We start from the raw sequence: 15,025 nt of genomic DNA on the forward strand, positions 1-15,025 counted from the left end.
GTTTTACGAGACACTAAGGGCAGGGAATTCAGAGGGAAAGGATCATTTTGAGCTCTCGCTCTTAAAAACGCCGCTTTTTTTTTTAAGGTCACACGTCAAACGCGTCCATATTACATCACACAGGGACACATCTCCGCCTCTCTGACCGCGGCTGTATGAGTAGAGTTGCGTTGAGTAGCAGCTAAGCGCGGTTGGTGTTTAAGGCGAGCTGGTATTTTTTCGGTAGTTTTTACATTGTTATTTCACCATTTGGTAATCCATGGTCAGTATTGTGTTGGTGCAGGTGCACAAATACCAGCCTTGTCAGGACATCAAGTCCACCAGTAAAAAGCGACGGAGCTCTAGCGTTCGGTTCCTGGAGTGCCGTTGTGCATCCACCTCCCTGCCAGCACAATACTCTCACAACAACAGCTTTATCAGGAAAACCGTATTACTTCTCTCTCCTGCTTCCGTCGCAACGTGCTCTCTCTCTCTCCCCTCCGGTACCTGCTTTACAATTACAGCCATTTACACGACATATCAACGGAGTCCTCCACACCTTTCTCCCCCAGATCGTCAATCATCAGCCGTATCTCGCGTCTCTCCTCCGGTACACAGCACCGTAAGACGTAGTGTGGAGTTGCATTAGGTAACGCGAGATACGGCTGATACTTGCGCATTAGTTTCTGTTATGGATCAGTATCAACAGTCCTGCCAGTAACGTTACTATATTATCAATGCTACTTTAGTTATAGCCTGATATATGATAGCTAACTTCACAATGTTGTGATGTGACGTTAGCTAACATTCTGTAGCTAACGCCGGTCACTCACCAAGTTCACTCGCCCAGTTCTCCACCGGTTCTCCTCACACCACAGCTCAATTTCTCTCCGATGGCCGTTATTTCTTCTAATCCTTGGCTGCTCCTGGTCTCTTGGACGCCTAGCAGGCTCATAATTATAAGGTTGTGGTCCGTCATATGCATTCGAATATTCATGTTCAACTTCTTCTGTGTCTTCTGTGTCGAAACTAGCATTGGGATCCATGTTTATTAATACGTTACACCGGCCGCTCTCCCCCTTGTGTCCCCCGTGTTACGTCACACGCGGGAGGTCACGTGCCGAGGCTTTTTTATGCGGAAGTGAACATTTCTTACAAAAACGACGCCAGATGTCACTGTAGTGTATATTTCTGTATATTTTTTTGAAAATCTAGTGTATTCATCATTTTCCTACACATTTATTCACAGGTGTCTTTAACCTGGAAGTTGCTCTTTAATGCGGTATCAGCCGGGCACGTGACTCTTCTTTGATAAAACAGTAATATTATCTGAAACACATCCTAATGGATATTACTTTGTAAGATACAAAAGGGATTATTTGACCCAGTGAAACATCTCGTGACATTTGTTTTACCTTGTCCCTAATAGGCAGAGAAAGTTGTCTTTCATCAAGAAAACTTATAGAAACGTAACAAGTTATGAATGTCCATATTCAGTTATGGGGCACAGATGGGCATAGAGTATAGGAAATAGATGGTCTGATTAACTGCATTGAATAACGTAAAATATATATGGCAATATGTGTTTAGTGGAAAAAAACATAAAGTACATAAAGGTACATTTAGATATCAAACTATGTTGAATGGATTAAAATAAAGATACTTTGCTAATATTAACGATTAATCAGTCATAATACCTTTCGCATGTATAAAATGAAATTGCCTTGTTGATAATTAAGAAAAATGAAAATTGGAATACACCAGCGGGTGATGAGGTTCACCTTTTCTCATGGGGAAAAAAGACACATACACACTGGACATGAAATGCAAATCATATTATATTATATTATATTATTATCATATTATAAAACCATTATTCCCCACTCCTACCAGTGGGGAATTGTTTGAGAAACATGTTTTTAGAGTGACAGTCAAACCTCCGTGGGAACAGCTAGACGTGTCCAGTTGGAAGTGAAGCTATTATGTTTGCATCCTTTTGTTAAAAATGGGGATACATTGTCCCGTCAGGCTGATGTCCATGCAGGTAAGTGTCAGTTAACTGAGAATTGGTATTGACACAGATGGTCAATTTATTTTGAAACAGGAGCAGTACAAGACCATTTCTGGTTAATGTGAAACATTAATGGTAAATGGTAAATTAATGGTGCGCAGTTTGGGACTTAATTGTTTAAAAGGAACAAACTGGTAAATGCGCAGCTGCTCTGAAATGCAGTATAATGTTGTTGTGGTTTTACTCAATCTATGCTTATACCTATTCCGCTACGGCTAATCACTGAGAAAACCTTAGGATGTGTTCATGAACCCTACTGAGTTTAAGTCAACCATGCCTACACAATCACTGTAGTCATCCAGGTAAAATGTAAGATGCATGACATAAAACATAGATTTGGCTTTAGATCCTGTTTATCTGTACGTGTAATACAGTATAATACTGGATTGTTTGAAATAACACGAGACGTGACTTGACACCACTTGTATATACATACTATTATACCTAAGCCTGAACAAAACTTAACTTATCACATGTAGCCTGAACCTAAAGTCTAGCAAATAAATACCCAATAATTGGCCAAAGTGATGACTGTTAAGCTCTTTCTGAGCTTGACGCATATCCAATATTAGTCTGCAAGCATATGCTTTTGCTCATTGTAGGTACATAACTGTAGGCCAGTTGCCAAACATATGACTCATATAGCACAAGCATAGGCCTAATTACCCTTCAATGCACCAAGCTGCAGTTGTCTTTGGCTGTAAACAGTGCAATCACGGAGGCAGCAATGTGGAACACATCACTGACAGACTCCCAGGTGAGTTTGGGTCTGTCTGTGATGGACACAAATGAATAAGGGTAGGCAGAAAATGGATTTGAGCAGAGGGGGTGGGACATGCAAATTTGAACCCCTCTATATCTTTGAAAATTGCTTTAAAATCAATCCCACCTCGGGAACAGTCGAGCAATTTTGGACTGTTTGTTTTTGGTTTCGCTCTCCCTTTATATGAAAAGATCCATATCAATTTTCTCTCTGATGGTCCAGTGCAGAGATAGATTTGGGATCTGGGCCTACATAGACACATTGTCACAGAGGTACAAGGAGTGGACCCAAAAGCACAAAGGCAGACACAGGATTCAAGTACAAAAAGAGTCTTTACTTGAAATGCATTTTCAGTACAAACATATGAAGAATACCAAAATCACAGGATCAGCAGATCCAGAAAAATACATACAATAAATAATCTACACTAGTGCTTGCCTAACAAAATACTAGAAAAATATTACTACCTGATCTTACAGTACCTTACTATAACTATAGATGCGGACAATGACTGTAACGATAAATGCAATTAGAAAACGCTGGAGAGCTCGACATAAGACATAAGACCATGTGGCAAAAGACAAGGGGAGTCAGGACAATATATACAAGAGGTAAGTGGGAACAGGTGGAAACAATCAGGGGCAGGGCCGACACTGACGATGGCGGGAAAAAAACCAAGGCAGGAAGTAAAGGGACCTGGAACGAGACAAGGTGAATACAAAAGAAAACAGGAAGTGGAATATAAATAACTAAACTAACATAAAATAGTTAACACAGTTGCAGACGCACAACACACATTTGCAGAGAGAAACTGAAGAAAGGTTGTTAAAACTCCACATGCTAATCCAAAGCATCAGACATATTATTATATATTTCATTACATTTGACTTGTTAGTCACTTTTATCCAAAGCGACTTACATACTCAATACTGTGGGCAATCCCCACACGAGCAATTTGGGGTGAAGTGTCTTGCCCAGGGACACAACAACATGCTGACTGCAGTGGGGTTTGAACCTGTGACCCCCTGATCCCAACACCAAGGCTCTATCCACTGCGCAACACGCCTCCCGCCTCATATCTGTGTCTCCTTCACTTGTGTTGCTTTTATGAAGTGGTGGAATAATTACACTCACTTCTAGTCAACTATTCACAAATATATTAAGTTACCATGCTGACTAACTTATGTCAAACGGATTCATCAGCAATACAGGTGCAAGAGATAAAGATTATCTTTATATCTACTATCATTTAAGGCTAAAGATGACTTTGCATGTAGGAAAAAAACACCACTTCATCCAGCAATTGGGACTGACAATTAAATACGTATAAATGTTACATCACACAAAGCCTAACCAATGTTTAGCTTGAAGTCCACACTCTTTATTGAGCAGAGTTGTTTAGATGTCATCTCTGGTCTGAGCCCGCCAATGTACATTTTTTTGACTAATCTGCATTTGAGGGTTCAATTTATGAAAGGGTCAGTTCCAACACTAATTTCAGTCCATTCACCCACCACATATCAAAGATATACTATTATACATAGACGTAAGGCGTCTAGCTTTAGTTTTTGTGTTGTCATTTGTGCTTTTCAGTATGAGCAAATAAAACAAAAAAAAAGATCTACTATGTTTTCTTAGTGTTAATAAGCTGGTATGCCATACTGTTACATCAGGGGTGCCCATTACGTCAATCGTGATCGACCGGTCGATCGCGAAGGCATTGTTTGTGGGTAGATCGCGAGGCATTAAAAAAAAAAAAAAAAGTTTCCTTACTATGGCATTTAAGTGTGTGTGTGTGTATGTGTGTGTGTTTGTGTGTATTGTGTTTGTTTCCCGGGGAAAACACTCACGAGAAACGCCGGCTGTTGTTATGTCTGCTGTGACGTTAAGTTACTCCGTTCTCCGCTTGTAATGATGCCGTTACAAGCTTCAAAGTTGTATTTATCATCTGAATTTGCCGAAACAAGTTTAATATTCTGAAAGCCAAGACTTAGTTTATTTGAAGTCAGATGAAAACAAACTGTAACGGACCTTGCCGTGTTATCTATGATTACTACGCCTTGCATTCATAATTTCAGCCGGAGGGAGGGGGAGCTGCGCTGTGGAAGAGCAGAGCGTGAGTGAGAGCTGTCATCTTCCCTTTGTAAGCTTCAAAAATGTATTTATCGTGTGATTTTGGAAATAAAAGTTTCATATTCTGAAAGCCAAGACTTTGTTTATTTAAAATCAAACAAAACACCCGAACCCCTGAAAACTATTTTTTTACGCAAATTCACGTTTATTTAGAAGTGAGCCGTTGCGACTTCCGACTGATTTCTATAGAGCGGGTCACATATGATCTTTTTCATCGTATTGTATTTCATGTATTTATTTAGATTGTTTTCTATCTCATTTGGTGTGCCCCTTATTGCCACCATGTTATCCTAAAATACATTTGTGTGAAACTGTCTCATAATTAGCATATGACTTCTTGATTTATGTCACAATTGAAATCATAATGTTTGCAACAGTACATACTTTGTAAGAACGGCTGCAGTACATAATAAAAGATACAAAAAAAAGTTTTTTTTGCTAAATTTGAAGTAAATTCCTGAGATATTGTATGTGTGAGAATAGAACAGATGAAGGGCAGACAACTAGATAATATGTACGTACCATGGGACAGCCTTGGGCAGAGGATTCTTTTTTAACATATAATAAATAATATTTACAAATAAAACAATAAAAAAGAGAAACCTTACTTGACCATCTTGAAGGTATCCCGGTCAGAAATCTTGATAGTGCGAGCCACATTCCAGGACACGTGGATCATGGGAACGATGGACTTCACTTTCTTCACCTCGTTCCACTCGTAGCGCTCCAGGGCCAGCTGGTATTGGTAGGCTGGGTAGAGAAAACAGGGGTGAGCGTATTAAACAGTATATTTAGGTTGTAATCTGACATTAAGAACAACACCTGTCAACTTTTATGCTTCTGTTTTTCCATAGTGTTTTGGGTTCTCATGGTAACGTACAGTTGAGTGGTCCGACATTCCAGGCGATGTTGTTGCACCAGCCCACTGCCTGGACCCAGTGCACTGTCCCTGCATTAATCCACACCAGGTCCCCCGGCCTCTGGATGAAGCGGTACACAGGGATGTTGGCGCTGTAGAGGTCTTCCAGGACCGGCCACCAGGACCCTGTCAGGTAGTCTACTTTATGCCTGAGGGGGAAAAAAACAATGCATACTTAGACTTCACAATACAGAAAGAAATAGTACAATAAGACTCTGTTCCTTTGCACAAAATGCATATTCAATCAAAGGCTCAACTCTCTGGAAATCCCTACCTGAATACACAGCAGATGTTTATGTACTCTCTATGCCCATCAAAGAACTGATGTTGAAATGAGCTTTAACTATGTACAGCTGTACAGTGCATTGGACAACTCTTCTGCAACTCTCATTGTTTTTATCTGTACTTGTCCCTTACAATTCAACATAAAAATGAAATATATGTTTATGCAGGCACAGACACTGTAGCTAATGCTACATGTGTTGTTAAACAGCCTCTCCACTTACTTCTCACAGAATTTGTTGATAGCGTCCCAGTAGTGCTCATGGACGGCGAACCACTCACAGTCACCAGGACCGATGTTGATGTTGACTGAGCAGAAGTTGTTGTTCTCTTGATGACCTGAGAAGAAGCAGAAAACAGTCACTTAATTCACTTAAAAACTTCGTTCTGTGACGCCCGTTTTTATAATGCATTATAAAAATACTTATGGCACGGTATCTTCATAGTTATAGGCACATATTAGTTAGAATTGCAATGCTTTATAACACAATAATAAGACCTTTAAAAGCATTTTATATTGCCTTTTAGGTCATATTCATTCACAATTGCTGGTCAATCTAATATTCCAGATTTATTCCTATTTTTTTCAGTTTACTTTCAGCAAACAATGACCACTTTTAGTGAGTTAAAGTAAGCTGTATGTATTATATCTGCCAATATCTCAACATAGTTATAGGATAATGAATATAAAAAATATAAATAATAACTAAGTGAATGTTATTCCTTCATTCGTAAATACAGCGGTTTACTTGTCAGTCACACACACTGACCTGGAGTGCGGCTGCCTGGCACCTTCATGTAGAGCTGGACGGTGTTCATGCCCAGGATGGTGCTGCCGACGTGACTGAGCATGTTGTTGCTGGATTCCACCCGCATGAAAGCAGGCAGCTTCAGCAGCTCCTGCAGCTGGGGTTTCCACCTATAAAAAACATGAAAACTACTGTCAACGACAAGCTGCCTCATCGAGTTCAGTTTAAGCAGGCACATTTTTATAACACTATCTCACCTTTTAGGGTCAGAGAGATCAATATTGGTCCCAAATTTAATTATCTTTCCGGCTGATTTCTGCTCAGAGCTGGGGGAAAAACAAAGTCGTGGTTGAGTTTCGTTAACAGTAATATATTGAATTATTTGCACAGGCAGAAGGGAGTTTTGCTCCAACCTGGGTGTGCTGTTGGCATGTTCCTCTGGGCTGGAGGTGGAAGCAGAATTGGCTTTAGTTGTAGTGGAGGCAGGACTGACTTTAACCGTGGCAAATGTCAGAGCTGCTTTTGTGGCGGCGGATGTTTCTGAAGACTCGGACTGCTCTCCGTCATCTTCATTCTCGCTCTCATTCTCATCCTGTAACACATCTACATGAGCTTAGCTGAGATGTCGGCCAACAGCTAAAATAGATGATCATTTACTAGCTTAGTCATTAACAAAGGTTATGGGTACTTCCTTTACTTTCTATGTCCTTTGCTTAACATCAGCAGGATTATGGAAAGAACGTTTTAATAATGAAAAGATACACAGGTGATTAAAACATCCCCACTATGCCTTTAAGAACAAATATATTGCTGAAAGTCAATTAATAATGCATGTTATAATATCTATATTCACTACACATTGCACATTAATCTCCATGTATGTGTGGACATGTGTTGCCATGAGGGGAAATGTCTACCTGTAGGCTTTCCTGGAAGCTGGAGGCCTGGTATTGGGCGTATTTGGCGATGGTGGTGTGTGAGCGGCTGCTTTCACAGGGCCACGTCTGCGCCGATCCATTGTGATCCCAGTTCTCATCGGCAGGCTGCTGAACCTGGGTCCTTACCTCCACTGCATGCTCCGCATTGGCCTCCACCAGGGATTTGGTGGAGAACAGACCCAGGTCTTGCATAAGGAAAAGGAGAAAGACATCATTATCATGGGATGTTTAAACACAAATTATTATTTTTTTATCCCATTTATGTTCATTTACATATTTTCAGACTCTCAGCTTAACATATTTTACACAACATAGTCTGACTTTAGAGAAAAAGTGTGTTGAATAAGAAACAAGATATGTCTATCTACACTTGATGGTTGTAAAACACACACATTGAAATATGCAAAAACATTCAAAATAAAATTCCTATATCAATATCACATAAAAGCCTAGCAGTGCCAAAAGATGAAGGGATACTGGGAGGAAGTGTGGGGAGTATTGAAGGGGATATTAGGTTATGAGGTTCCTAAGACCGGCCTGATGTTATACTTGGGGAATCTGGTGCAGGAAAACACACAGGATGGGGACAGATACCTGATTAAGGTGCTGCTGGCTGCCAGCAAGAAAACAACTACCAGAGCATGGTACAAAGCAGATCCACCTACAAAGGAGCAATGGCTGGAAGTAGTACAGGAAATATTTGATATGGAGAGATTCACACACATATTGAGGGTCCAGGAAGAGAAATTTGAGTCCAAATGGGAACAATGGGTTGAATATAAAATAAAAATGAACGACACCACACATTGAGAGTTGGAACCAGACCATGATGTTGCATTAAAATAGGATAGAAAGCTTCCATGTCACTGTTTGCTTGTTTTTATTATTATTTTCTTTTTTTTCTTCAACGGGTCTCTAATTCAATTGTATACTGTTTTGTGTGTTTATAAAATTGTCAATAAAAATGTAAGTGAAAAAAAAAGAAGAAGAAGCCTAGCAGTGAGCAAACCGTCATGGTTGAGCGTTCACGGTCCATTCAAATATGGATCATAAAGACTTCAGTGCTGTATTTGCACATTGTTTTACCACTACTGTGAAAGATGCAGCGTCCTTACAGTGTGGAGAAAGGGCTGGCTCAGAAAGCCTTTTATAGAAATGACTCAAAGTGTAATGTTTAAAATGTCTACTACATCTGAAATAAACCATGGTTCATAAAAGGTTCATTTATATCTAAATAATCAATGTCTCTTTCTCCTGTTCTACTATGGATAATATAAACATTTGAAAAGTGTTGTTTGAAAATAGCACTATCACTTTCCACCTAGGTACTGCATGTTATAAGTGATGTTGAATTCAAATGCAATAATACAAATATGTGTTTCTTTTCACATACTTGCCTGTCTAATCAAGGACAATATACAAATACAAGCGAAAACATCATTTGACATTTCATTTAATCATTATGTGTCATTACTTTCTGAGCAAAAAGTACTCCCAATCAGTCTGTTTTAGTTTGGCTTCACTACTTAACACATTTGTGTAATGCCATTGTAAGATAAATGTTTGTAGTGTTTCCACAGATATACCCGACTTTAGCTGAGACATTTTATTTAATGCAAATCAATGTCAATTGAGTTTAATTCATCTAGCTAACCTTGCTAAGCCAGCTAGCATGCTATTGCTTATAACCACACGTGCAGGCGCTGTAAAAACGTTTTGGGTAAAACTGGATGTGGCATACCAAACCATGAATACGGAACAAGACACACATACTGTAAGATCCCTAATACACATGTAGAAAACAATATTGCTATAGTTGAATTACATTTCCCTTTCCCTTTTATACAAAACAATGAACATAGATTTGTTTTAATGTGTTAGAAATCTCCCAAAACTAGTTTATGGGGGATGCTGCTGAGCTTCAAGAATAACTAGAGTATGATAAAGTAGCTGAGAGGAGTGTGGTGTATAAACTTACTAAGGCGGAGGGAGCCAGCAAGTCCTCTGATGACAGTTACTGCATTTTTGGGATCAGTGCAGAACTGAAGCAGAACTGGAGAGAAGGCGTCCCTCTTGCTCTCCAACTGTGGAAAAAACGTACAATTAAAAACAAGCATTTGAACGCAGTGAAGCAATACATTAATTTGTCTTAGAAGGAATTGAAAGATACTGACAGTACGTTGGTAAGTTGTAGAATTCCTGAAACAAGGTATGATAAGGCAGCTCTCTCTGCTGCTATCGAGAAAACAATTCAAGACAGTTCAATTGATTTCAAGTAACTCAAGTTTACGGTGTTACGAGTTACGGATTTACTGCAGCCATGCTGGGGCTTTTGAGGCTGTATTTAGGCCGGGCTGTGAGCCAAATGCTAGCTACAGCATGCTAACGTGCTCATAAAGACATTGCTAGCATTCTGATCGCTATGTTCAGTATGCTAACATTTGCTATTTAGCACTAAGTTAAGTGGCGGCTGATAGGAATATTTTCGGGAGTATTTTGTCAAAGTGTCGAGCTGATTAAAATGTTAACGGTAGATGATAAATTAATGGATTTGTCACAAGGGGAACTGTTCAACATTTTTAGCCAAACAGTCGATAGATTTGGAGATATTTCAGTTTCGCAAGACAGACAGGACAATGGACAGGCTGAGATTTCCATCTGTAAAACCATGCCTCTAGCATGGTGAAAAACATGTTGTTAGGACTCAATACTTGATGATATTACTTGTCGGGCTGCATCTTTTTGACTAAGCTAAACTCACATAAATACTTGGTGTAGGAGGGTTGAGCTTTTCTTGAGGGATTTTGGTCTCGGTGTCAATGTTAGGTTTAACATTGAAGGCGGGAAGCAGAAAGGACTCCTTGAATTTCCCCTTAACCTTCTTCCCCCTGGAAAACAAAATGACAAAACATATCAGGAGTTTATAAGACAACCTGTTTCTATTGATAAAGGTGAATAGAAGCATCTTTGAATTAGCACTCACTTGCAAGCTCTTACTACTTCAGCACCAGTGTTTTCGATGCTAATCTTGGAAAAAGGGATTCTTGGTTCAAACTCTGAGACGTCGAATGTTTTCCTTCCTGCATCTACTTTTGTTAAGAGGATCTTCAACTCCTTTGAGAAGCCCATAGACAATGCTTTCAGTCTCAGCGGGTCACATGGAGTTGTAGAGATTGAAGGCGTGCTTCCTGGTGTAGATACACTTGATTTGGATGTCTTGGTGTTTGTGTTTCCAGCTGCTGAGGATTTCTTATTTTCAAACTCTTCCTTCTTCGCCATTATTATCTGTGCCTCTTCCTTCCCCTTGTCTACCTTGTCTTTATTAATGCCGTGTGTGGTTTGATTTTCCTGAGAAATCTGGCCCTTCATACTCTCTTTGAGGAGTTTGGCTGACTTTCTGGAAATGACGAGCACCGAGGAGGAAACATCCCTTTTCGTCAAATCCCTTATGTCGTTTGCTTTGTTTTTAGGACACATGATGCTGCTTTCCTCTGTCTTTATCTTGATTTGTATCTCTCCTTCTCTTTCTCCATCCATGGCCTTATGTTTTCTCTTTCTGTTCCCACCAATGCGCTCCGTCTCTTTGCTGTGTCCCCTCTCATCCTTGGTGGAGACAGTAATGCAGCTGGTGATGGAGGCTGTATGCGTTGTGGTCAGACTCAGCTCTGCACTCAGCGACCCGTCCAAAAGAGAAGTCTCTGTTTCTTTGGCGAGGATCTCCATTTCTTCACTATCTTGCTTCTCTTCCATGTCGGTTTCAATTTCTTTCTGCTTACCCTGAGCCAGGGATTCTGCGACAGGCTCCCTCGGACTGTGGCATTTCAAAAGCATGTCTGAGGGGAAGAGAGTTGGTGACTGATTACCAGGTTTGGAGGATGCTGTGTCTGATATACAGAAGTCCTGATGCTCATGAATATCCGGCCCCAGTTCAAGAGAAGAGGAGTATTTCACTCCTTTGGTGGTGCAGGCGGGAGGCCCCCCAAATGGGCCGCCTCGACACGTGACCCTCTGGCCTCCGAGTAAAGTTGCAAGGCTCTTGAAGACATCGTCCAGACCAGTTTTATGGTGGCAAAGCTCACCGTAAGGAGAGTCGGGAGTTTCCCCACTGCTGTCTTCCTTTTCTTCCTCAGCAACTGGTACCTCTGCACAGGGTGGATCGCAGAGTCCAGGCACGCCATCCTGGGAATAATCAGCCTGTTGGTCTTCGCAAGGCTTCTCTTTGATATCGGTGGAGCTCTCACTGTCTTCAGAAAGAGGAGAGAAGCACCGGGTGGGACTGGGCTGGAGGACAGGTCTACTCATCACTCCCTTCTCAAGCTCCTCCTCGTCTTCTCCCAGAATCGACACTGGTGAGCCCTGCCAGCTGAGAACAGGAGGTGTATTTGCAAGGTTGTCTTCTGTTTCCCTTAGATTTCCCACAGGCTGTAGGTCTGGAGCATTGAGAGCCCCTCCCTGGCCACCATGGACAGGTACCCCCAAGGTGACAGAACAGGCTGAAGTGAGAGGCGCTAAGGCTTTACATAAAAGTGAAGGGAGCGTGTCCTTGGTCTTTGCTTTAGGGCTGCGCTTTGAAACGATGGTGGGCTTCTTGCCGGACAGTTTGGGGTTCATGGGAATCCTATGAAGGGACTTTTTAAGTTTATCCTTGAGTTTTGGGGCACTATTGTTTTTCTTGGGCATTTTAATATGAGCAGATTTTGAGGATGGCTGTGGTGAAGAGGCAGGAGGATTCTTTTTGGATGGTTTGAGTGTCCTCTCTGCACGACCACTCCTCTCTCTGTGCTTGTGTCTGCCTGGTGCCTGGCTTTGATTGTCCAGGGGCTGAGTTGTAGTCTCCATTTGGGCTTCTCCTGAAGAGTGGGGAGTAGAGATGGAAGTCAACATTTCCTTTTCCATACCTCCAGTTTTGAACTTTCTTTCCCTCTTTGATATTTTATCCCTCCTCCTTTTTTTCTCAGACAATCTTTTTTCCTCTTTTTTCTTATGCCTCTTTCTCTCTTCACCCTTTCTATCCTTTTTTACCGGCTTCTCCGTTTTTTTGTGTTCTTCAGACTCTTTCTCAGTCTTGTTTGCTCTTGACCTGCTGTGAGAGGACTGTCGTGAACAGAGGGGCTGCGAAGTCTTTCGATATTTGACGTCTGACAACCGGGCTTTTGGACCATCTTGAGAGTTGTGGGACGTGGAGGATGTCTGGCTAGGTCTCGGGGTGTGATTGGGGCTTCCTTGGAGTTTCTGCTGTCCACTGAGTTCAGGGCTACACTGATAAAGGAGTGATGGATCTTTTCTGCTACTGCCCACTGTGTATGAAGAGGGACTTGGAGGAGCACGTGGACTGCTGGCAGTAGAACCTCCATCTCCAGGGCTGCAGATGAGGGACAAATAGGAAGGAGAGTCTGCACCAGAACCCTTGAATTGGGCTGGATCCCATGAATTGCCCCTTTGATGAAAGCGCTGAGGTTCCTGTAGGGTTAGGATTACATCTGTTACACATGTGTTCGGGGACAAGACAATCAAATACATAGAATCGTATATGCACTGTTATACTTACATTAAAAAAAACATTTATTGCAATTTAGGGCAAATGGCAGCCTTTAAAGAAAGATGATGTGTATTTTGTCAAATGTACTATCTTCAACTATTTGTATATTGAGCGAATATCTATTTGGATGTAGACATTTGTGCGTTCATGTGATTTAAATGTTGATTACTTACTGTGCTTTGTTTGTGGTGATGTCTCTGTGAGTCTTTTTCCTCAGGAGGGTGTAGCTGCGGGTTGTGCTGTAGGGCCCTGGGGTGGCTTGTGTGCCGTTGTTGATAGTGGTAATGATGGTTTTGATGGCTGTAAGGCACGCGGGGGTGGTCTGCTGGTGACTGGGACATTTTCCGGTCGACCTTCCCCCTGCTTCCATGATGAGGTGTTCTGTTGCCGCCACAACTCTGGGTCAGAGCTACCTGGTGACTGTTACTGAAGCCATGCCCTCCGACTCGTGCTTTAGAGGTTTCCTGCACATTTAAGAACCAAAATTAGGGGTGCAACAACTAATCGACTTAATCGATTAAAATCGATTACCAAATTAGTTGGCAACTAATTCAGTCGTCGATTCGTTGGTGACGTCATCACATGTGTTCTACACCCCGTTAAGCTCCAATGTTATCGCTCTTTTTTATCGGTACAGGAGACATTTAAAAACATATGTTATGTATTATTGCTACATAAACATTATATCGCAGTCTTAGTGTCGCCAACTCCGTTTCTAATATGCAATATGACTACAAAATGCGTCTATAATGTATTTTCGATCTTCCCAATTCAGACGAGAGATCTCTCCCCCGCCTGCTTGCGAGGGGGTGGGGCAGTTTACACACACACGCAGCTGCTACATGCAAAACACACACACACACACACACACACACACAGAGGAGATGGCGGAGAGAACGCGCTCCGAGGTGTGGTTAAACTTTACCCGTCTCGATGTGGACAGTGCTCGTTACCATAAGTGCAATAACAGTTTATCATGTAAGGGCGGTAACACGAGCAATTTCTATAAACATTTAGCAAAAGTGCACCACATTCAGACGGAGAAATGCACCGGGTTCGACTGTCTTTCTAGTAGCTCTGTAGCCCCATCCACGAGTAACGTTTCCACGTCAGGTGTTATGTATGCTAGCAGCAACACACGGAGTTAACTCAGTTATAAAAACATAGGTTAATGATTAGAGGTAACTGAGTTATTTATTTTGTTAAAGTTTCAGCTATTCTGTTTACAGTTCTGTCATCACATTATTTAATATGATTTGTTAAAACATTGTTGTTTCTTTTGATGTGAAATATTATGCATTTAATTCAAATAAAAAGCAATGTTAGTTTTGTTCACAATTTGTTTAGTTAGTTTACCTTATTTCTTGTCAAAAGAACCGTTAATACTATCGTTAAAAGGACCGGATCGATAAGCAGTATCGATATAAGTAGTAGTACAGTTAAAACCTTAACGATCCGAATAATCGATTAATCGTTTCATTAATCGATAGATTAATCGATTATCAAATTAGTCGCTTGTTGCAGCCCTACTGTAGATGTCAATCACTTGGAGGGAACACATGCACACACACACTTCATGTGTTGGCTCACTAGAGGGGCAAACTAAAGTCAACACGTTGTTTCTCAGTGTGGATTTATATATAGTTTTCACA

The 15,025-nt window shown here is 41.1% G+C and overlaps 1 protein-coding gene across 1 annotated transcript; it reads right to left on the reverse strand.

The window, feature by feature from the left end:
- Positions 1-5,550: 5,550 nt before the first annotated feature.
- LOC104942379 (uncharacterized) lies at positions 5,551-13,834 on the reverse strand. Its single transcript, XM_010767597.1, has 11 exons — positions 13,547-13,834; positions 10,818-13,294; positions 10,596-10,722; positions 9,813-9,918; positions 7,814-8,019; positions 7,310-7,488; positions 7,154-7,222; positions 6,918-7,066; positions 6,372-6,486; positions 5,827-6,014; positions 5,551-5,696 (listed from the first exon to the last, which is right to left on the reverse strand). Exons 1-11 carry the CDS (start codon positions 13,712-13,714, stop codon positions 5,551-5,553), a joined length of 3,930 nt encoding a protein of 1,309 aa, XP_010765899.1. The 5' UTR covers positions 13,715-13,834.
- Positions 13,835-15,025: the final 1,191 nt, after the last annotated feature.

The sequence above is a fragment of the Notothenia coriiceps genome, unplaced genomic scaffold (genome assembly GCF_000735185.1).
Source record: "Notothenia coriiceps isolate Sejong01 unplaced genomic scaffold, NC01 NC01_scaffold00000339, whole genome shotgun sequence".
Classification (NCBI taxonomy): Eukaryota; Metazoa; Chordata; class Actinopteri; order Perciformes; family Nototheniidae; genus Notothenia; species Notothenia coriiceps.

What these genes read in the sequence shown, in the direction of transcription:
- LOC104942379 (XM_010767597.1), bottom strand. Translation starts at nt 13,714, where the DNA reads ATGTCCCAGTCACCAGCAGACCACCCCCGCGTGCCTTACAGCCATCAA. An exon ending in TGCTGGCTCCCTCCGCCTTA is followed by an intron (nt 8,020 to 9,812) that starts GTAAGTTTATAC and finishes TCCTTATGCAAG; the next exon opens with ACCTGGGTCTGTTCTCCACC. An exon ending in CATGCCAACAGCACACCCAG is followed by an intron (nt 7,223 to 7,309) that starts GTTGGAGCAAAA and finishes TTTTTCCCCCAG; the next exon opens with CTCTGAGCAGAAATCAGCCG.